Genomic DNA, 23,211 nt, shown 5'->3' with positions numbered 1-23,211 from the left:
CAACCCGAAACTTTAGTCAAGAGTAGAATAACAAGCAGCACTTTGGAGCTATAAGTATATAACTCTCCCATCCCCTTGCAATATATTACCCAGGTTTCCTGCATGCGTTCTCAGTCAGCTCTCTTGGTTAAACAACAGTATATTATAAATATAATTTTTCCTTTCAGACGAGAACTGCAGAGACAAATACTTTAACTGCAACGTGGTGGTCCAGGCTCGCCTCTGCGTGTACGATTACTACAAGACGACGTGCTGTGCCTCGTGTTCTCGAGTGGCCCACAGACAGTCCATCAAACGGGTCCGCAGCTAGCACCCTCTACCCAAAGCTCCATGTTGGGCCGGACTCAATACCCGCTGCAGGCCCTCCTCCCTCCTGGACCAGACAGGGGAGCGGATCAGCAGGACCTTGGTGTAAATGGTGCACTCGTTTTGATCGCTGAGGATTGAAACTGAAGAAGGAACATTTCTGTGGATTTGGAGACGAGCGTTGGGAGAGGAATACCGAAGAATAGTGGAGAACAGGGATCCACTCATTCGATAAACAGAGCGCTGAATTTTGAATTTTGATGGATTCTAACCACAACTTTTAATATAAAACATCCACCTTATTTTCTCAAGGGGAGCAGTTTGCAGCTGTCTTTTACCAATGATGGCTCTTGTGGATTATGCAAGATGAGGAGGAGGTCGCGTATAAACTGTAAGGCTGGACTGTTTGTAGACAGTATATGTTCTCATACGGTTCTTTACACAACAGTGCTGTCTCACCTGTGTTCAACTATTTAACACCCACTTTGTTGACCAAAGATATGTAACCTCTTAAAGCTGAAGACAGTGACACTATATTTCTGATGGTATATCCTTTACACAGCATGAAATCACAAGAGAAATGTCCAAGTCTGAATTCTTTCTGATCACCTAAACAGCTTAAAACCACTGTTTGTTCTGCCTGCACAGCCACGAGGTGTAAATGCAGCCTGTGTAATATGTATGTACATATGTATGTATGACAGAGTGAATGATAAAGGTCTTTTTTAAGGGTTCTCAGACAGTCCTTCCAGTAACTGAAGAGAAAAAAAGCCCTCTTTATTTATTTGTGTGGCTCCCCCCCAGGGAGGACGCTGGTTTATCGGCCACCGGTGGCCCCTCTCTGTCTGGCTGCGGGGATAAAACCGTCGCTGTCTCTCCACCAATCACAGCCTCCGAACGGACTGTAGGCATTCCACAGCGTACTGGATGGTAGAAGCAGATGGTGAAAAACACACTAACATATTTTCAGAGAGGTCAAACAAACTGCATGTGTATTTTCAGTGGGAGATGATCATTCCACAAGTGTACAATTACTGATGAATCATCGATCATAACTTCATCTAATTATCCACATGTGTAATATCGTAATGTAAAGATCAATGTTGACAGTATTTTCTAACTATTTATCTGATGAGGTTTATATGAGGTTTACTTTTCCACCGTATCCGCCCTTTTTTTCAGTTTTATACACAACCTGCACACTGTACCTCTCAAGTGTTTTTGTATTATATGTTATCAGTTCCCTCCGTGCACAATAAACTTACCTCTGATCCATAAGTACTGTATGTATAAGTGATTAAGTTCAAGATGACTCAAGGACGCATTAATAAGGTTCTGAGTGTGCCAGCATGGTGCTATAACGCTTTATATCTATCAAGAAGAATTGAACTGCAACTGAGAAAACATCTGTATTTGTCTTATTTCACATTTGATTTGATCAGTAGTTGATGGGAGTGATCTTGAGATTTTTTTTTAAATAAACCGAATTACTAATAATTGATACACTCTACAGCATACTTTTATTCACAAGCTAATTCAGTTTGAATCACATTAAAGATTGGGAAATGATCTGTCTGTTTAATTATGTTATTTAAGTCATCCATCTAGAGGACAAAGGCCGTATTACACAGGAAGTTCCACTTTTTATAATAAACAATCTTTTTCTCCAAGAAGTGTCAGAAGAATTTCTTCTGTCTTCTCTAGTGACTCTATTTCATTTGTGGCCCTACAATGCCAAAGTGCAGTATCTGCAAAACTGAGAAAAACTGCTTTTTGTGTTTTTTGTTCGTCAAGTGTATGCGTAAAATTATATTCAACTACCAAGTGTATGATTGATTAGATGACAGCGCAGTGAATTTCAAGCATATTGTAGTTTTACCTCCAGGATGACCGTGGCAGGTTAAGGGTAAAACTGCACTTTGCCTTTGTTTTATAATTATATGGCCAAACGGTGATTGCAGTGAGTTACAACGCAGTAACTAACAATTGTGGGAGGGATGTCTTAGTTTTTAATGTAATTGAGTGGACAATAAAGATGTATATTCTATTCTATTCTATTCTATTCTATTCTAATGAAGTACAACAGAAATATCTGATGAAAATGTCTTTTAATGTTATGAACAAACTCTTAAAGTTACTGGCCTGTATGTTTGGGTATCTGAACAACAATTAATATGAACTGAACAATTAATTGATATTAATCTTAATATAATATATAATAATAATGTATAATAATAATAATATACGATAATGTATTATCAAGACCATCTGTTTGTTCATACACCTTCATATTTATTTTACAAAATGTATGTTTGTACATGTTACTGACACAAGACCAGGTCACTGTGTTGGCGATATAGCAAAAATGATAATTGGTTATCTATTAATGTTTTATTAAATGATGTTTCCATATCCACAAACAAAACTACTAAATGTCTTTTCACAGCTCTTTAAAGAAGTGAAGTAAATCCAAATTTCATGAATAAAGTTTTAATACTCTGAAGGTTAACTCATATCATGATTTCAAACATTCAAAATTACCTTCTATTGCTATTACCGACATGTTTATCTTCATTTCAATACATTTCCTTTTACCAGTAGAGGTTATTTACTTTATCTAAGTTAGTTAAACTTAGTTAGTTAAATTAAATGTCGCAGTTACATCGACCATCCTTAGGGTGGCAGACGTCCTTTGATATGCAGTCTGTGACTTCAATGAGGATTGGAGCCTTAAAAATGATTTATTATCGATTTCATTGTAAATGTAATTTTAACATCAAGAACTCACAGGCAACATATTACTCACAACTGATTGACTGAACTTCCCATTGAAGGAGGACCAAGCCCATCCATCCATCCATCCATACAGCACTCCTCCCTGCATATGGCCCTCTCTGTTAACCTCCTTCGACGACAGCCTGGGTCTTCTGGGTGTCCTCTGTGCTGGACGGAGTGAATTTCTTCAGCGGGGAGATGAAAGTTGCTGACACGTGTTTTTTTTTTGTCTATTCAGATTTAACGTAGCGATGTCTGGATCAGTTAATGGGGCATGCTATGCATGAAATAGTCATTCACAGTGAAAACTGTCTCTTGTAAGCAAAGGTAATGATATTTTTTATTGCATTACAATGACCCCTGGTGGCCAATTCTTGCAAGTGTGTCTGTACATTCCCAATCATCATTCCAACCTTAAAATGTTTCTGTCATGTGATTTAGGTTTGGCCCACTGTATTATATAGTTACCACAAATGCTTGTTTATCAACCCGTGCTTTTTAAGCACGATTCAAATCCTACATACTTCTGCTCCATGATACTGTGCACTGACTGCATCAATTATTAAATTCAGGATGAGTCATTTGTGCAACAAATGTGATCCATGAGGGGCATAACTCATCTGAATACATTAACATAAAAGCTTGACTGTTTATTTCCCCAAGAACAAGAGCAACTGAAGTAGGGTAAGCATTTCTTTTAGAATACATTTTAAATGTTCAAATTTTAAGATTGACTTTTTTAATCCTCTGAAATATGCACATTACTAAATATAGGTTCACTTAACTGAATTGATTCTGTTTCCAATCACAAAGAGGATGGAGAAACAACAAACACATTTTATATTTTATCTTTGTTTAAAGACGTAAATGCAGATGTAATTCTCCTTTGTCTTAAAGGGCATCTGTGAGGAAATTTGCTCCCGTCAGATAAAAAAGGGTTGCACTCTGGTGTCAGTTTTACTCAAAGATGTGGTCTAATCTTCTGATTCGTATGAAACCATTTTTTTAAATTTTTTTTTACAATACAATAAGAATATTATTGTATTGTATTATTCTCCTCCGTCCCTGCTGTTCCAAACAAAGATACAGGAGGTCTTTCCTACTTACCTCAATCAGGCTGTACAACACATCTGCCCGTGCCAAACCTACAGCCACTGAACTGGACTGAAAATCATCTGCACTAACCACTCTGCCTTTTGCACATCTGACTGAATACTTCTATGTAGCTTTATGTACATCAGTTATGTTCAGTTATGTGTGACATTATCTGTATGAACCTATTTCCTATCATATTGTATTATATCACCTATATCTATAAATGTTATTATTATATGACTTAACACTTAACTTCCATACGTTTCTATTGCCTTATCTTTCTTATGTAGTATTGCACAAACATTCCTACATCCATACTGGTCTTGATGAGCATATGTAGTTATATTTATACTACTTTATTCTTCCCATGTTCACCTTGAGCCCCTGTCTGCTCTTGTTGTAATTGTAATGTTTAATAAGCTGCTACTACAACCCAATTTCCCCTCAGGGATTAATGAAGTTCTGTCTGTCTGTCTGTCTGTCAACACATACAAAAACTACATAAACAAGCACAAACATGCTGGACACGGTAGGAAATTTAAAAGGTTTATTGAATTTTACAGCATTTTTTTGAATCACTGTTTACAAAGAGGAACGTATAAGAATAAGAGGAATTATTAAAAAAAGATCTTTTCCCAGGAGGCACTGAAATGAACACTTGTAAAGTATTAAGGTAGAGTTTGTCCCTTTAAGCGAGAGTGAACATCATGTAGGTTTATAAAGATTCCGTAGGAAACTTGTTTTTTGGTTAGTGACGTGTTGATTCTACAGCTTATTGATAATCCTGATTGTTTTTTTTGTTGTGAAATGAGAGTAATAACTTCAGTTTGACTGAAGAATATTCTTTAAACTTTATGTGCTGTTAATGACATCACAGCGTACACCTGCTGATCAGATTTAGCTGCTGACGACGGGGCTGAAGGGTTTGGCAGGTTCAGCCATGAAAGCTTCGATCTCCTCCACGGTGCGAGGGACGCAGGTCAGCAGCTCCATGCCATCTTGTGTCACTGCGATGTCGTCTTCAATGCGAACCTGCAGACAGATGAGGCACGGCAGTCAGTCAAACATGTTGGAGAAGTTTAAAGGCAAACAATGTCTACGCACATAAGAGTTCATATGATGAATCGCAGCTGGACAGGTGAAAGAAAAATCCATATTTACATGGCAGATGTTTGACCCCAACTGTCCGTGTTAAATCATCATCATGGCTTTGACGCGACAGGTTTTTATGTATGTCTGTTGAACTTCCCATGTCTAGGCCTTTATTTTCATACTGTCATACGTTGTAGTCTTTTCTTAGCATTACTTTTCACACTTAAAGTGACCCTATTTTTATAGCTTTCAGCATCAATCTTACACATTTAGCCTGTTGCAATACAGGAAAGAATAGCGACGTTGTCATTCTGTGGACCTAGTATAAAGTTAAGGATTTCTCTGCAACTCTGCTGTGAGTTTATTTCAGTGTTAGCTGGAAATCTAACAAACACAACCAATTAAAACTGACCCCTCCGAAGCTGCGGAAGCGAGCCAGCACTTGGTTGTTGATGAAGCAGCTCTGTGCCGAGTTGGCCAGGGCCGCGTCCAGCAGGTGGTTGATGAAGTAAATGCCCGGCTCCACCGTGAGGACCATCCTCTCCTGCACCAGGCGGCCCATCCTCAGACTCTTCAGTCCAGGCTCGTTAATACGTGTGATGCCCTGGACAACGAGACAGTTTGTTAAAACCACAGCTACATAGATACAAAGAAATAAATGTGTAGTTATATTTTTGATAGTAGTTTTTAGACTATTTTTAGAAAAGAAAATGCACATCTGTCTGACTAAAACTGTGCAGCAGTATTGTTTGTACCCACAGGCTGACTAAGCTCTGTATTACCATTTCATAATGTGCTTCTCACACTGCATGCTGGTGAAGAGTCAGCAGTTAAACTGCAGCCTCTGTTCTGTATTTTTGTGTCAGAAGAGCTTAGCTGCACTAAAATCCTCCACCACATCCTGAAACTGTTTGTGTTCAGATTCATGTCAACATGTCATCTTCTTCTCTCCTGACCTCAGCGTGAACTTGTTCCTGCACCGTGGCCTACTTTTTCTCCTGCTCTCACTTCTGCACAGATGCTCTCTCTATTATTGATAACACATCAATATTGGAGGACCAGGACTCTGTTTTCTTCTTCTACTGTCTGGATTTTTTGAGCGTTACAACACTGACTACTGTCTGGTTGTGATGTGGCCAATCGCAGGGTTCAAGTCTCCTGTTCTCACCTCAGGGTATCCCCCCACATCGTGCACGTCTATGCCCAGCAGGTGTCCCAGGCCGTGGGGCATGAAGACGGCGCCCATGTGGACCTTCAACATGTCGTCCACGCTGCCAGTCAGGATGCCGATCTTCACCAGCTCCTCCAGGTGAACGCGGTCAGCCAAGCGGTGCATGTCGGTCCACTTCACATCTTAAACACAGACAGGATTGTCTTAACATTTTACATGCATTTTAATATTTTTAAGCATAAACCTTTTCTTTTAAATGTTGGTATGACAAGGTTTATAATTTACCTCCAAGTACAATATATAGAGGAATGTTTACAAGACCCCACATTAGTCCCCCCAGGACTTAGTCGCCCAAAAATGCCTGATCTGACGTCCTGATTTTTAAAAAGCTGCAAAAGGTTTGAGGCCGGATAAGGTAGCTCATCAAAGTGAGACGATCACACCAGAGCCTGGTTAGAACGGATCAGCTGCCTGCTTCACAGCAGAAACAAAAGCACATCTCTCGCATGCAGGGTTTAAAATGTATTAAAGAATCAGTAAAAGATGCCCTTCGTTGTTTATACATCATTGCAGACATCAGGGGATCAATATTTTGAATATCAAAGAGGCACATTTTGTGGCATAAAGGACTTCAAGAGTTGCAGCAATTGGTTGAATTTGCATGAATTCTCAGGAATGCAACTTTGCACCTTCCTGGAGGGACTGCCAGAAACTTATTCAAACATATTGAGGACTCTTCAAGTCATCTCGACAGTTATTTCTAGTCAAAAAGATACCTATAAACAAACAGCAAAAACATTCAGCCTCATGTTCTTAGTCCAACAGTGTTTTAGAGGTTTTGTAGGAAACAAATAGGAAAAATTACAGAGCTAGGGGAGGAGGTTAATAATCACAAAAATACAGGAATTTAGCGATAGAAGATGCCAATTTACAAGAAAAAAGTTATTCTCTGAGATTAAAGTGGTAAATTTGCAAGAATAAAATATACTACAATCCTCCTCCTAATTATTTTGTTGTGTTCTTCTGTGGCCCTAATACTTCATTAATCATAGGTGGAAGTTCTTACAGGGTAGAAGTTAAAAGGCACTTTTCCCCACTTTACTTTTGTAGGTATGTGAAGTGTGCTCAACAATTAAACTGAATAAAAGATGATCACCTGGTCTGATGGCGGCCAAGACAGCTCTGGAGGCCTTGAGGACGGCCTCGTAGATGGCCCTCTGGTCTGCGGTGAACTTGCCGTTAGCGGGGAAGGAGCAGGTGATGTCTGAGGAGTAGCAGTAGTACTCTCCACCCATGTCGAACAGACTGCAGGGGACAAAACACAACAACTCATTCAGTCTGACTTATCTCCACAGAGCTTTAGGGCTCGTGTCCAAAGTGGTTTTGTGCCTAAAGTTAGACAGAACTGAAGACTACATACCACATGTCTCCATCTCTGATGGTCTTGTCATTCGGAGCCCCAGCATGGCCGTAGTGCAGGATGGAGGAGTTATTTCCACTATTGTTAACAAAGAACATAATACTTCAAAATTAATTTACCTTGTGACTAGACCGCATGTTCTTTTTAAACAATCACAGAGAAAATCACGTCCTCATTTTTCAAGCTCTTAATGTAACCAAGGAAATAACCTGCATCCACCGGCCACCAATCTCCAGGAAGAACTCATTACACATGGCCTTTAACACCAAAGGCCAAAGCATGATTATAAAAGTGTCTCAAAGTCCTTCACAGATAATGAGGCTGCAGGCTGACAGTTACGCCGCAACAAAGAGGAAGTGTTGAATTAGGCAAGTTTCAGTGTCGGCTATTAGAGCCGGGAAATTTCTGGGAAACTTCCTGTGCATCCTAAAGTCCTTTATTCTGCTGGAGAATACTATTTCTTTATACTTAAACATTGCAGGTTTTACATCAGTATTTTCTCTGTTTCAGCTCTGCCTTCCAAGAATCCATCAGCCTTTCTGACTCACAGCTCTGCAGAACACATATTTGATATTTGGGAGGTGTGCACATCCACTCCTCTGCAAGCCTTTGCAACCTTCCATGTCTACATGTTATCAACACTTATCTTTAGAGTAGCATAAGTCATAAAGGAAAGAGGTAAACTGTATCAACAAAGCCTTACGTTCCACAGATACAGGTGTACGAGGTGTGGCGCATCCCTCCTTTGTTGTAGCAGTAATGCAGGAACAGGCTGTGAAGACAAACAAAGAAACCAGTGAGAAAAACAAAAGTAAAACATTTCAGCACAACACAGAAACACTAATTAGCTGGAGGACTTTCACTGCCCTTTCCCTGACTCCGTGCCTTTTAAGAATTCATTCAGCACTTCTTTAATCATCACACAGCCGTGCACATCAAACGCCGAGGAGGATGACAAGTTCACGTGTCCTGGTTCTTCGAAGACACGAAAGGCTAATCAGCATGACTGACAGCTGCCCTGACACAAGATCATTAAAACACTGTGACACATTTTACAACATGACGAATACTGTTTTGAATATAGACTGGTTTTCCATTTGATTATAACCCTGCTCAGGTAATAATCAGACTCGTATTTCAAGATAAAATCTCAAATACCTTTTACTTTGGTTTTTACAAACCAAACACACAGTTCGGGACCATGAACACATGACAGGAAGGTTTAGAGATCTGATCTCAAACCTCCCAACCTCTATTTGTAATATATTTACATAACTGTATTACATTTAATCAAAGCCTCATGCCTCCGACCGAATCACAGCCGTGATGATATTCAGTACAACAGCACGACTTCGAGTGTGATATTGCTTTTAAACAACATTTACACAAACAGCAAATATTAGTAAAAAGTAATCAGCAACAGATTATTATTTGCTCCATCAACTCAACCAGTTCCACAACAACCACTGGACTTTTGTTGCCAAGCAACATTCTCCTGCACTCTGTGTCTACAGGTTACCACAGATCAGCTGCTTTTGTCATGTACATTTATCTGTTTTAATTTATCATCAACCAGTAAAATGAGAGTCTGCTGTGTGATTCAGAGGAACCAGCTTGATTAATGTAGACATACACGCTCTGCTGTAATGTTAACAGTATTCAGAACACCTGGCTGAGGCGGAGTGATACACGGAGTGAAAAGTCCCAGTGATGTTGTTCTATATATCAGCACTCATGAAATACCTCTTATCCAATCAGATTACGTGGTCAGAACTAACTCTTGTATAATTTTGATTTATAATTATATCAATTTATTTATCAAATTTTCAAGTCAAGTTTATTTATAGAGCAAATTTAAAATCAACTCTTACAACCAAGAGAATCCACATACATAATATTATGCATATAAGAAGAATAAAATAGAAGAATAAAACAGATAAGAGGAGCGATAAAAGAAAAAAACAGAATACATATCAAAGAATTCCCGGGGCGGTTTGAGATAAAGTCGAGCTGGAACTGAAGGCCATCGAGGAAAGACGGGTCTTTAGCAGGGACTTAAACAAGTTAGCTAATGTAATTCACTCTATGGCATTGTAAATTGCCCTTGTCTAGGTTAAATAGTGACTACAGTGAATGTATCAGCAGAAAGCCTATCTAACCAGAAGTATACACACACACATTTAGTCCAAATAATACAGCTCTGGCATGAGAAAATAAATGCATCCATGAGCAAAATACACCACTCACCTCTCCATTTCATATTCCTTCTGTCCTGGCTTCACATGCTTCATGATCTGCAGAGGAAAAGAGGGATTATATCCAATTATCAAACTGAAAAACCTCCGGATAAAAACCATTACGGACTCTTTTGAAACTCATGTTCACTCACTGCACAAAGCACCAAACCCTCACATTCATGTTTAATTCTCAAAATGCTTCACCCGATGTCTCTCTGACATGACACAACACAGATTTGTTTCTTTATAAATGTAAAATAACATAAACTGAGGGGGGAAAAGTCCAGTGTGCCATTATTAATATTTAACAAGCTTTTCCAGTAACTTCTTTCCTTTGGTCCTTACTTTTCACAGAACAACAATTAACTGTGAATCATCCTCTGCAGGATTTACACAAAGTGAATAAAGAGTACAAACATCAGTGCGAGGGCCCTGAAGCACTGACTGACTTGATCGAGCATTTCCTGTTTTTACTGCACATCTATAGAAAAGGTTGTACCTCGCTTTGGGGACACACGGGTGAAAACATTCCTCCCAAAAGTCTTTTAATCGCTCTTGTAAAGAAAAGCATATTGACCGCTCATGGTCCAGGATTTCAGAGGGGAGATAAATGTGAGAGGTTAACGGCTCCTCGGCCCCCTGAAGATGTTATTCATGGTGATAAAGTGAAATCCTGTGCAGAAGTAAAATATTGCTTTAATGTTACAGCTTATTGGTCAAAGGCTATCTCTGTTAACGGGCCGTCTCGGAGCTACTGGATGAAGTCTGAATCGATAGCATTTAAAGAGTTTATAACCTGAGAGGAGCCTGACATCCTGAATCCTTTGGGGGAGTTTTAAATGCAATAAGCTGCTTGATACCTTGGCTGTTTCCTTTCATGCTCTGAACTTTGCTTTTCATTTCCATGTTTTATAGTTTGGAGACAAAAAAGACCTATTTGAGCACCCCTGCAGACGCTGATGGATCTTACCATTTTATGAGCCTCACTGGAAATCTTGTTGGTGTAGCGCAGGACCTCCAGCTCCATGTCAGTCTTTAGCAGACGGCTGCAGACGCAGAGAGAAACAAGCCACAAACTCATTATCATTGTACAGTACCATGATTGTAACTGTTAACAGCTCAGACAATTCACACTTTGCTCTGAAGGAATACAGTGTCTGTGCTTCGATGGCTGACAGAGACATTTTAATATATATAATATAATATAATATAATATAATATAATATAACTCAATAAACAGCTGCTGAATATTCTCAAAAACAAGTTCAACAATCATTTCTCATGCTAAATATTTAAGTTGTTCTGAATCCAATGATACCAAGCATTTGATTTAACTCCTTGTAGTTTTTCAGATACAGACATTTCTGTAACATACTATTTTTAGTTGATAGCCACAAGGGTAGTCCGTTTTGGTTTTTTTTGTTTTTTTTACAAAAAACCCACTGGAAATACATGTTCCTGTGATGACATGTTAAAAAACTCTCATGCACTTAAAGACCAGAAAGACTCATGTAACAATTAATTCTAAAAAATATTTTCCAATCAACTTTAGGAAGAAATGAAGAGAAATGTAACTTAAAAACCAGGCGTTTCCAACAGGGCTTCCATTCACTTCAATGTATTTCAAGGATGCATGCTAATGGCTAATGGGCCCATAGGAATGAATGTAGTCTGATTAGCCTAAGCCCTTTGAGGTACATAAAAGCAGTTGCTGAGCTGGTGTATTGGGTTTCATTTGATTTTTCATGTGTACCTAGTAAAGTGGCCGGTGAGTGTATTTTAGCTAGCAGTCAATTTTCTATTATTCTAATGTGTTTTTGAATCACGTTGGTAAAGTTTGTTTTGAGAAAGAAAAATGGAAAACATATTTTAATGTAATTATTTTTTTATTAATTCTTCCTCCTGAAACGAATGTTTTGCCATTCAAAGGCCTTAGCCATGAATAGCTGACAGAATTTGGAAAATTGTAGAAAACATGGCTGCTCTAAGATCAGTTATTGGGCCTTATATGTACGAGCCAGAATCGCCAGGAGGTATCAGAATGGTAAGTTGAACACTTGACAACGACTTGATCACAAGCGAGTGCAAGAAGGCAGCCTGAGGTGACGATTGGATGATTTCAATGTAAGCAAGGTTCTACGTAGAAACCTGCAGCTGTTCTGAACGGCCCATTTCAGGTGACCTTTATATAAATGTTATTCATTCATTATTCACTTTTTCACTTTGAGCAATAAACACCCAAAATTGTGAAACCCATGAAAAATATCCATTTAAAAAGACATGGCCCCTTAAAAACCAGAACTGAAATGATTTCTTGAATGATATAAGCAGATAAATAACACAAGCAGTGGTAACCAATAGTAACAGGAATGGAAAAAAAAAAGCAGCCCATTAAAAGAGAGCCATGCAAGCTCTGCAGAGAAGAGAGGTCAGAGTAGTTCAATCAAGTCTTTCTCCCCAGGAGGTGTGCCTGAAAAGCATTCCTCCTTATTTGAGAAAACGTCAATTCATCTGGAGGGTGCAAACTCTAATGCCAGAGACAAGCAGGCGAGCACGAAGTCCATTACCTCCGTGCGGCCTGAGTCCTGATTCTAAGAGGGGAAAAACAAGCCAAAGGGAAGCTGCTGCTTCTGATTGCACACACACAATTACATGACTGCGAAGATGTAATTGAACAGGTTTATGAGTTAAAAAGAAGCTGAATCTGACTGAAGAAACTTTCAGGTAATCGAAGGAGAGATTACGAGGACAGCCTTTATTCTCATCCAGAGAGGGCTCTCTGAATCATATCATAAAACCTTTTTATTACTTACCACTCCACGATGACGGGGTGCAAGAGAGTGTTGTTCACTGTGAAGCTGAAACAAAGCAAGAAAAAACATCATAAATATTAATGCTTTGGCCAAAGTTGTATAAGGAGGAGCTCTTCCCTCTTCAGTCTCAGAATCAGGGCAATTGAGGCAAAACAATAAAGAAATAGAATAAAATCAGAAAGCAAGTAGAAAACTGTTCTCCTTAGCAAACCTAAATAATATAAAATACACAAAATATATGAAAGAATATAATACAAAATATGTCAAATATAATAAACAGCTCCATAAAAAAATAAGAGACCTCTCCAATGTTCCTTAAATCAGCATCTCTCTCTCTACATGTCATGTCCAGCCCAATCCAGATCTGAACCCCATGAAAACCTCCTGAATGTGATCCAGAGGAAGATGGATGGTCACAAGACATCGAAGTCCAGTTTGTTTGATTAGTGTGAACAGTGTGTATTGTACTCGGGCACAGTTTGTTGATCTGTACCCGGGTCCGCTTGAAAAGGTGGTCTCGAGTACGGTTCATGTGTACTCGGTTTGGTACACATCACCGTTACCCCCATCTCCACAGCTATGGCGCCAATTTCAAATATTATTGCTTCTATCGATTGAAGAGAACACCAGCTTGGACTGACAGTGGCTTTTTCCAGGAGTGAACTGCTGCTTTAATGTAAAATGAAGTGAGTGTGAGGCTGGATGAGAATCTGTGTCACATAGCAGGGGGGGCTATTGTTGAGGCTAGCTGCAGTTTCTGCCTGTATTCCTGTTTTCCTTCTGTCTTATTTTTCTTTGTCACTTCTTGTCCATCCTTACATTCACATTTCTGATGTCACCATACATCGACCAATGATCTTGCTGCCCTTATTCCTCGAGCCAATCAGTCTCTGTTTGCTGATCTTTAAATATCACTGACGTCCTGTCTTTCAGACCTATTTCTGCACAGCCCACCTCCTCCCCATCACCGCCCTGACCTTCAGGATGTCCTGAGAGGCTCAACGGAAAGTTTCCATGAACCTGCATCTCGACTCTGCGGGGATCACCTCCCTTTTTTTATCTTCACTTTTGTCTGTGCTGAACTGAGATGCTTCACATCAATGCAGTCTAACCTGGATAAATAATATTATAGGCTTCCAATTGAACTCTCCTTATTGAAATGCAATGTGATGCAAATAGATGTATAAGCTTTGAAATAAATATAAGGGACTTCTTTTTAAAGCAGTGAGGGTCAGAGTGAAGAGAAGCAGTTAGCAAAAGAACAAAGAGCAGCGCTAAGGACATCTGCAACATTTCCATTAATTGATAACTAACAAGCAAAAGCAAGATTGTTTGCTTCATTCAACTGTCTTCAGAATTAGGTTAATCAGCTTTAATCAGTATGCATGAGAGTCTGTTGTTTCCTTGGTTAAAAAGAAAAAGATAAAAAAAAACAATAACCTCCCAAACAAACAAACAAATAATTATGTTAATGCAAAGTGAAGCCAATTAAACGTACCGACTAATTCCTTCAAAGGAGGCTTCACGGCAGATGCTCCCGCTATCTGTATTCTGTCCTCGCTGCACGGAAACCACAAACACACACAAACAAGTGAAATGACATCACGACCGAGTGCTTCAGATGTCAGCACAATGCATTCAGCTGGTTTATTATACCCAGGCTTATAATTTATTCTGCAATAAAACACGAGAAGTGTGGCTGCCCCGGACTCGGATGATTACACCTGACTTCATTGCATGTGCTGTATTCAGAGGAACCTGCACTAATGGATGCAGCTAATAGTGTCTTAAGGTAAGGAAACGGCGTACCAGTGTGAGGAGGACTGCAGGTCTCATGTTGGTCAGGACATCAGCAATCTGTAAGGGAGCAGACAGGGAGTAATTAGACGACAACAAGCCCCGGTTTTCTTCTTCTGCTCTCGGGCTGCAGAATAAAGGTCACTCTGGCAGACGCTGCAGCGGCTACGTGGCCCGTCTGCTGCTCAGCGGCTCGCTGAATGACAAACCTCGAGCGACTTTATTACTCCTCTGCCAACACGCCTAAATGTCAGATAGCATATCCCTGCCTCGGTGTGCACAGACAGGTGATATTTGAGCCGTATTATTTTTTATTAATAACACTGAAACAGACTTTGCACATTCAACAAGCTTTCTAACACCTAAAGTCGACATTGTGACTTGATTGATCAGATGTGGAAATAGTTGCTGTAAAGCTTTAAACGTCGTTGCTTGATATTGATTAGCTGCAACAACAAAAAAAGTTACTTTAACTATTTAAAAATCCAACATATCTCTATTTTTTGGCAGGAAATATCGGGTAGGAGACTTTCAAGATTTGAATATATTTTATGCATGAATAAGATTTGTCCATGTGTGCAGCAGCAGTTGTAAACCACTGGAGTAAAACCCGCTTGTCAGTCAAGTAAAGCCAGATAAAGCAGATAAAAGAACTCTGGAGTTTGCAGAACAATGAGGCTTTTCTGAAATATAACAAAACTTGGAAAATCAATAGCAAGAAAACCCCGATGTACACACTGCTGGGGCCTTTTTAAATTAAAGAGCTCGTTTGCAGCGGTGCAAGAAAAGTTTGAGAGGGGAAGTGTGACTAATGCTAAGTACACGTATCCTCACAGATCCACAAGTATTAACAAAGAACACTCTGCCAGTAATAAATCATTTAGGTAAACATGAGCTAGCCTTCTTAAAAACATTCTTCTCCCTGCACAAACTGCTGCATTTAACTATTTGCATGTTAAACAGGGCACTGCTGAGGAAAGTGTGTGTGTGTGTGTGTGTTTGAAAAACAGAAAACTGCTCAAATATTCATGACCTAGTTTGGATAAAAAGAAATATTGTTCTCTTTTAGATCCGTCTGCAGGCAGCAGTGCCGGCTGAATGCCGAGCAGCAGAATCAGATTTCTGTTTCTCTTCTCACAGGGAAGTTAAACAAACGCACAGCTAGTTATTGTATGATTTTACGTTTCTTATATTATACTGCAGTGCGGAGCTGCAGTCGCTCTGTGAAAGGTGATAATCTGAATCTAAACCTGTGACTAATGAGGAAATGTAGCACCTCAGGCAGGTGTGGAGACGTAAAAATACCTGAAATAGAAATAACATCAGCAGGGTGAGTCATCAGGAGGTCACAGTGGAGACACAGAGTCAGATGTGTGTCAATGCAAACTTCACAGTCGTCTACATGTTTTTCTGCTTACTGACAGACTTATTATTTTGACATGGCAACATCCACGCCTCCTAAATAGCTCTGGAGCTGTCAACCCTTAAATATAACTAACCTGTGGGCAACACTGATGTACATCACCTGCTCAAAACAGGCAATTACAGCCTGAACAGGAAGGTGTTTTTTAGACTGGCTGGAAATGAGGAGAAAATAGCAGCAGGTGTCAATTTAAAATTACATTCAAATTAAAAGTCCTCAGAGAATTTTCTTGGGTCAACCTCAGAAAAGAATTGTGATTCGGGATAGATGTTTCGAGCAAAAATACTATTCGATATTCACTGGGAATTATTAAACCATTATTCAAACTCTCTGGCGGCTGCAGAAGTCTGTGCATTTTTCTCTGGCTCCGAATCTCACAGCGCCACACCCACTTTACCGGCACCTGGCACTTTCTTCTTCTTTTGTTATTTAATGGCGGTAAGCAATCAGCGTTCAGATGCGCTACAGGACTGTCTGGTGGTGGTGCAGCCAATCACGTCGAGTGCCCCTTTACCTCGATGTACCCCACCATTACGATGATCAAGGAGTGCGATGCGACACGACTGAGGTGTCTATTACAACGAGGCCTCATTGCACCGATGAACAAACAAAGAAATCAACATAAACTTTTCACACACGCTTCAATCTGGAATGCAAAGCCTCATTCACCACCATTAGACTTTAAAAAACATCTTACAATACAAACTGTGATGCAGACTCGCTCTGTTAACAGTGACAGACAGACAGAAAGATTTGCGTGATTAACACAGATCCACGTTATTAAACGTCTGTGTCCTCCGCGCGCTGCATTTTTATAACCTATGATGACCTGATTGCTGGTTACAGCTCCTGCTTGTGTCTGGTTTGAGTGAGCCCAGCTACTATTCACAGTTTCTCAGACATTGAAGTCATGCCTGCCCAAGAAGCATTCACATCCAATCACATGCAGACTCAAAGAGTTTTTTGTGGGTTATTTGGTTGAAAAAGCTTCAAAAATGAATTTTACCGGACATGTTATATTTGTGCAGATGTAAATGTGTAAAACCGATGCAGTGATACCTTCTACTGTAAAAAGTTCTGGTACAAACTGAGAACTAGCGCCCTGAGATCCTTTCCAGGAGTTTCCAATAAAAGAATGATGACATTCACCTTTAAAAACAATCTACGGAGGTAGTAGTGTCCTTTGCTGTAACTTCATAGCTCAGTGGCTCAACATCAGGGTTCAGTTACTACACACACACACACACAGAGACACACAAACACAGGGACAGACAGAGACAGACTTACATCAGTGGTGTAGTGCACCTCGTCCACAGCGTATTTCTGCTTGAAGTGATCTCTGGGATAGATCCTGTGAACACATTAAACACACAACTGTATTTAAAGGAATAATGTGGAAGGCATTCTTGTAAATAAATGTCTGTTAAGTCACTATCCATCACAGAATGAGGTAACACAATGGTGATTGAGCCTATGGCCCACTGATGAAAGCCTTTGCATTTGCAGTATTACAGACTGGGTGTCTGTGGTGACATTCGCATAAAAAAAAAATCACAAGCGGCGCTCAGCAGTGGTTGGTCTGCCAGAGAGGCCCTTTTGAAATCAGATGCTACGTGCTCTTATAATGCAGTCTTGCAGTCTATGTGCAAACACAAGCAGAACTGAAGAAGAATAAGTGCTGATTATGTAACTCCTCAGTGATTTTTATACATGTCAGATGATTCACATAGATTCTCTGAGGTTTATAGATCAGGGAAGCGCAAACATGTGACATGGTCAAAAGTCTGCAGGTTCCAGATCATTTTGTGCAGAGGCTTTACTGATTATCTTACACACAAACACTCTGTGTCTTTAACACTCAACGCACAAATTCTGTCATCATGAAAAACTATGGAAAGCTACAGTTTTGTTCATGTATTACAAAAGTTATTTTGTTTGACCGTTTTTATGACAGGTCATACTTTCCAGAGAAAGCAACCGTCACAGCTTATTTGAATTATTTACTCTTCTTTTTTAACATGTGTTGGCTGGACTTTGGACTGAAAATACTAAAGCAAGGTGCGGTTTTCTCCACAGGTGATGTCTCAGCTGGTTTGTGATGACAAAAACACCCATATAAAACATGTTTATGCTGGGTATAAAGGATGTAACTGTGTCTGACTTTGTCAACCCATTCTTCCAGTTACAGCTCGCAGCTATGGACCAGCTGGTGATGATTGTTGGCCATGTACGCCGCTCTTTGAAGATTAGTGTGACTCACTCTCCCATCCAAGTAGCGTAGCTCTCAGGCAGTTTGGGAACAAAAAGCATGGATTTCCCCGACTCCACATCAATGGCTCCATAGCAGTCCGCCTCGGTTACTCCGAAAGCCCAGTGGAAGAAAGACTCCTGCAGGAAGGACAGAATCAGACGGAGCATTACTGAGGGAGATTATAACTCTCAGCTAGATTTCTGTGTTGTCTTTGAATAGATCAGCTAAATAAAGACAGGTGAATAGAGTTCAACAACAAACTTTAATGTTTCCATTCTATTTTGTTACAATCACACAGAGGTAGGAGTCCTTGAAAAAATCCTAGATACAAGTGATTTATCTGGAGGGTGTCTGGCCCACATGTTTTGGCCAGAGTGAGTTCATTAACGGAGCCACTTGACTTGACTGCAGGGGAAGCCAGATAAGGTTTTTGTGGCACCCAGATTGAATGACTTGTGTGTGCTTTAGGTATCAGGCACAACCCATTTAGGATTTGTTCACACTGCAGGCAAATCAGATTTGTTTCAAATCAGGTCTTTGAGACAGAATGTCTGTATTGGTGGCTGTGGTAAAGCTGCTGGTGGTGCTGCTTTCCAGCATGGAAGCATTGGGATAGAGATCCGTCGATCTCAGCCTCAGAACAATCACACGCTAAGAGGACTGTTGTCTCTGTTGTACCGTGTACTGCTCTGCTAGTAGGAGCATAGATTCGGCTCAGCCGCTCTGACACACTTTACGTCCTTGTTTATTGGCGTGTTGGTGGTGTCACAAAAGACACGTTTAAATCTGAATAGCCAGAGGATCTAGACTGAGACACATCTCTAGAGTTCTGGTTAAATTCACATTACAAACCACCTCAAAATGCCGCTTGGATCAAATTTCCATGTGGTTATTTCTGTCCAAACTTTCTAAAATCTATCTTCACACAGTCTGGGTTTGTTTTGGCAGTTTGAACAAGGTCAGAGAGGACACTGACACAGGATATGCTGGAGGGATTTTAAATCACCTTGGACTCGGGGATCATGACTTGATGGATGGATACATAGACGTGCCTTGCATAAGTGTTAACCCCACTTGGACTTTCTTTGATTCAAATTTTAAGTAACAAACTTTTTGGGGCTTTTTACTGTTGAAGTAACAAACTAAAAGGCAGACATGTCTTGGGTGCACAAGTCAATTTGAAGGCAATTGGTTGCACCTACTCTTAGCAAGGGGGTTCAGAGCAAAAACTTTGCACATCTGTTTCATAGGACAGGCGCATAGGAGAGGAAAAAATCTGTCATAATTGCAAGTAAACTCCCGCAAGATGTCCAACCTGCAGAAAATACATCTATTTGCTTGCAATGTTTCGATGCCCGACCTTCAAAGTTGCAAGCAAATAAATGGGCTTTCTGCAGGTCGGACAGCGTGCGGGAGTTTACTTGCAATTTTCTTAAAAAAATTCATAAATCAATTATTCATTAAATAAAATCAATTTTAAAGTTGTAAACTCAAAGATCTCAGTTTTGTTCTATCTGATGGCACCTATGGCTATACGGTAATTGCAGGAGCACACGTCCCAGATATCCAGACAGTGTCGCATGTGAGTGTGCCTTCATCTGAGCGTTGAATTCGTTTCTTTTTCTTTGGATTTTCACTTATTTTTTGAAAGGCACCTCAAATTCCAGACCTTGTCCTCACTTCAGCCTCAGTTTTGCACCAACCCCAGAGTAAACTAAAGACCACCTACCTGTCTGAAGAGGAGATCAGTGTCCGTGCAGTACCTCTGCTTCTGCTCCCCTCCCTGCAGCAGCACCACTGACTGCGGCACCACTCCGTCTTTGGCTTTCAGTCCGCTGCACAGTCGTCGACGGTTCTCTGCAAACAGGGCAGCAGACACCCTCAGGGTGTCATTACCCAGCCAATAGACAGGTCTAAAGGACAGGAAGACATGAAATAGGGAGGATCAGGGTGGAGTAGTGGTTGAAATGACTGGCACTCAATTTGGGGACTCTTGATTTATTAGGACTGGTGCACAAGCCTAAGGTTACATCACACTATCCTGTGATATCCTACTAATTCCTGTTATATTTTTGCCTCTATCTGCAGGTAATACTGAGGATTTGAGCCTTTCCTTTCTGAAGGTCAACCACAGCCGAGCCTGCCTTCAGTAAGAGTTAAGACATAGATAAACAGAAGGGCATCTTTTTGACTGATAGTTCAGGTAATAAATCTTGATCTCTGGCCATGGCTTTGTTGATAAGATAACAAATATGACATATCTGGTTCACCCTGGATTGTACCAAAGGTTAATCCACAATAACCTCAGAGTATTTCTGGATCAGGGATTTCTGTATCATTCACTGGTGGATGAGTTGGCAGGTGTAACTGTGAATCTGCGAGGACAGATAAGACCCAGTGAGGTGGTAAATTATGTTCTTATAGCAGAAGGTAGACACAATCCTACTACACAGCAACCCAAAGAAAAGCAGAAGAGCTGACATAAGCAAAATCTCTGAGATTTATTATATCCAGTCTTTTTAAAGATAAAGAAGAGAGTTAAAGAATAAACTGTGTTAATTTTTTTCTACTGGATTACATAATGTCAGAGAGTGTGCCAGGTGTTTGTTCCAATCTCTGGCAGAAGTCTCCTTGTTTCTGCCGATTGCTGACAACTTTACGACTGCCACAGCAGATTCTTGTTCTGTTTCATCAAATGGTCACAAGAAGGCTGCCGGGGTTGTGTCGTGATAACAGGAAATAAAATTTGTTCTATGGACATTACTTTGTAATCATGTCACTAAACACTATGATATATCAAATGTTACATCAACATCAAGAAAAAAAGGATTCTATGTTCACAGGAAAACATTATTGTACTCTTAGTTTTCAATACTGCTGCAATTCAAAGCTTTCAACACACATTTTACTTGTATGCATGTAAACTGTTACATTTCACATTCAATACTGTACAACAAGCAAGTCTGAATATATCTGCAGGTGCCTTTATTGAAGTTAAACCCCTGATAAAATCAATGAACCTCATGATGAACTATAGATAGATACTAGATCACAGCCTACAGTTCTTGAACACAATAGCATCAATTACAACTGACCTAAAAGGAAATTAGTTAACACACTGAAGATGATGTGTGGCATTATTACACACCAGCTTTGCTGAACACAGAGGAGTGCAGTTTTTACATTGTGTCAAGTAATGCGTACAAGTTATATACATATACAGTACACAGTATTTAAAGATAAGATAAGATAAGCTTTAATTCGTCCCACAATGGGGAAATTTACAGTGTTACAGCAGTAAAGTGGATAGTGCAACATTACAATAAAGGGCATATACAGACTAAGTCAGCATGAACGGATGAACAAATGGACCACCTGATGTAATAATATAAGAGAAGTATTGCACATGTTGAGCAGTGTGATATTGCAGATAAAAAAATAAAATAGAAATAGGAATTGCACTTGTAGATTATGGAGAGTTGCAGCACTCTTCACAGGAGTGTTATTGCACATTGTGTCTGTTTTGGTGTGGAGTGTTTACTGCTGATTATAGAGTCTGACTACGGCAGGAAGACCTGCGGTATCTCTCTGTGAAACACCGCGGGTGAAGGAGCCTGTCACTGAACGAGTTCCAAGGTATGCACATGTAGGATAGCCCTGTGCTTCCCCATAAGGTTAGTTAAGGTCCCCTAAAATGCATGCTTTTTTCAGTTAAGAAACTTGGAACACCAGATACATTTTTACACTAAATAATATATTAAATTATAAATTATCCAAAATAAATTAGTGTAATTATACACTTTTCTATCAATCTTATTATTATACATTAATTTGATTAAAGAACTCACAGTTTCGCCTTCTGTGAAAATGTGTCTATTTTTCAAAAGACAGTTAATAAAAGAAAACGTATCTCTTAAAATATTCTATAATACAAATATAATACAAATAATTTGAAATAGTGTAGAAATGCATATCTCAGCAAAACTTGATTTCTAAATATGTTGGTATTAGGTACGCAGTTTGACAGATTAAGCAGAAGTCACTAAGTTTAATGGTTGCAACGTTGCATCTTCCTGTCAGCCTTAGTATCAGACGAGCTCGCGAGCTCAGTGAAATAACGTCTCTATGTTGCTATGGAAAGAAAAAGCTAACATGATTTTAACTATCTGACCCTAAATTAAATATAAATTATACTTTGTGAGAAAACAGACAACTCTACTCACTGTGGTGCTGCAGCCATGTTGACGTGCTGGTCCAGACTGTCACGTGCTGACAGGAGTCACGTGATTTAAGTATAGCCCTGACGCTAGTCAGCTGACGTAGCATTTTGCTGCGTTCAGGTCTGTAGGAAATAACATGCACTGTCAAACTCACTCCTCAAGTACAGCTGCAAGGAGAGAATCATTTTCCCCCCGTCTTCAGATGTAGTTAAAACAAATGCTGCACCATGAAATACATTTAAAAAGCGTCAAATGAAAAGCTAAAGTACAGTAGTCTAGCAAGTATGTAGAACGTATGCAACGCCCTGAGTGCTGATAATATTGGTAAAATTCCCTGACCCCTAAATGTAACATTATGGTACATTTCCAAAAAAGAAAAAGAAATTACCAAAATGATCATACATGTGGACAATGTTTTTTTATTTGTATTAGTAATAACTGAAGTGATTGTATAAATTCATAGTTTTGGTTTATTTAAGCTATTACAATCTTTTGAATGTGAGAGTTTTAGGAATATCTTCATGAATTTCATTTTTATGATTGTAAAATCTGCAAAATAAAGACCAAACTGATGACATAGTTTTCATTGCTAAATGCTTGTGTTTTCATCT

The 23,211-nt window shown here is 39.6% G+C and overlaps 2 protein-coding genes across 2 annotated transcripts in view; one reads left to right on the top strand and one right to left on the bottom strand.

The window, feature by feature from the left end:
* The window catches only part of LOC138588914 (thrombospondin type-1 domain-containing protein 4-like), a 54,910-nt gene extending 52,469 nt beyond the window's left edge, over positions 1 to 2,441 (top strand). Inside the window, exon 18 of the mRNA XM_069659204.1 lies at positions 168 to 2,441. Within this exon, the coding sequence (XP_069515305.1) occupies positions 168 to 310 (143 nt within the window). The 3' untranslated portion in view covers positions 311 to 2,441. The remainder of the gene's footprint in view (positions 1 to 167) is intronic.
* Positions 2,442 to 4,716: 2,275 nt separating this feature from the next.
* On the bottom strand, positions 4,717 to 22,630 carry pepd (peptidase D). The gene is made up of 15 exons (XM_069662044.1): positions 22,604 to 22,630; positions 20,110 to 20,293; positions 18,390 to 18,517; positions 17,417 to 17,480; positions 14,719 to 14,766; positions 14,408 to 14,469; positions 12,910 to 12,954; positions 11,067 to 11,142; positions 10,107 to 10,153; positions 8,563 to 8,631; positions 7,860 to 7,937; positions 7,596 to 7,744; positions 6,437 to 6,621; positions 5,681 to 5,872; positions 4,717 to 5,208 (listed from the first exon to the last, which is right to left on the bottom strand). Exons 1-15 carry the CDS (start codon positions 22,618 to 22,620, stop codon positions 5,074 to 5,076), a joined length of 1,479 nt encoding a protein of 492 aa, XP_069518145.1. The 5' UTR covers positions 22,621 to 22,630; the 3' UTR covers positions 4,717 to 5,073.
* Positions 22,631 to 23,211: the final 581 nt, after the last annotated feature.

This window comes from Semicossyphus pulcher, unplaced genomic scaffold (genome assembly GCF_022749685.1).
Source record: "Semicossyphus pulcher isolate SPU_LCO1_2020_fin unplaced genomic scaffold, fSemPul1.0.p SCAF_1, whole genome shotgun sequence".
Lineage (NCBI taxonomy): Eukaryota > Metazoa > Chordata > Actinopteri > Labriformes > Labridae > Semicossyphus > Semicossyphus pulcher.
The sequence above is the reverse complement of the archived record's forward strand: the minus strand, read 5'-3'. Positions and strand labels throughout refer to the sequence as shown.

Excerpts from the sequence above, each read along its gene's own strand:
- pepd (XM_069662044.1), bottom strand. Across the intron at positions 14,470-14,718 it reads CTGCAGTCCTCCTCACACTG|CGAGGACAGAATACAGATAG; the intron begins GTACGCCGTTTC and ends GTTTCCGTGCAG. Across the intron at positions 7,938-8,562 it reads TACACCTGTATCTGTGGAAC|TGGAAATAACTCCTCCATCC; the intron begins GTAAGGCTTTGT and ends TGTTAACAATAG.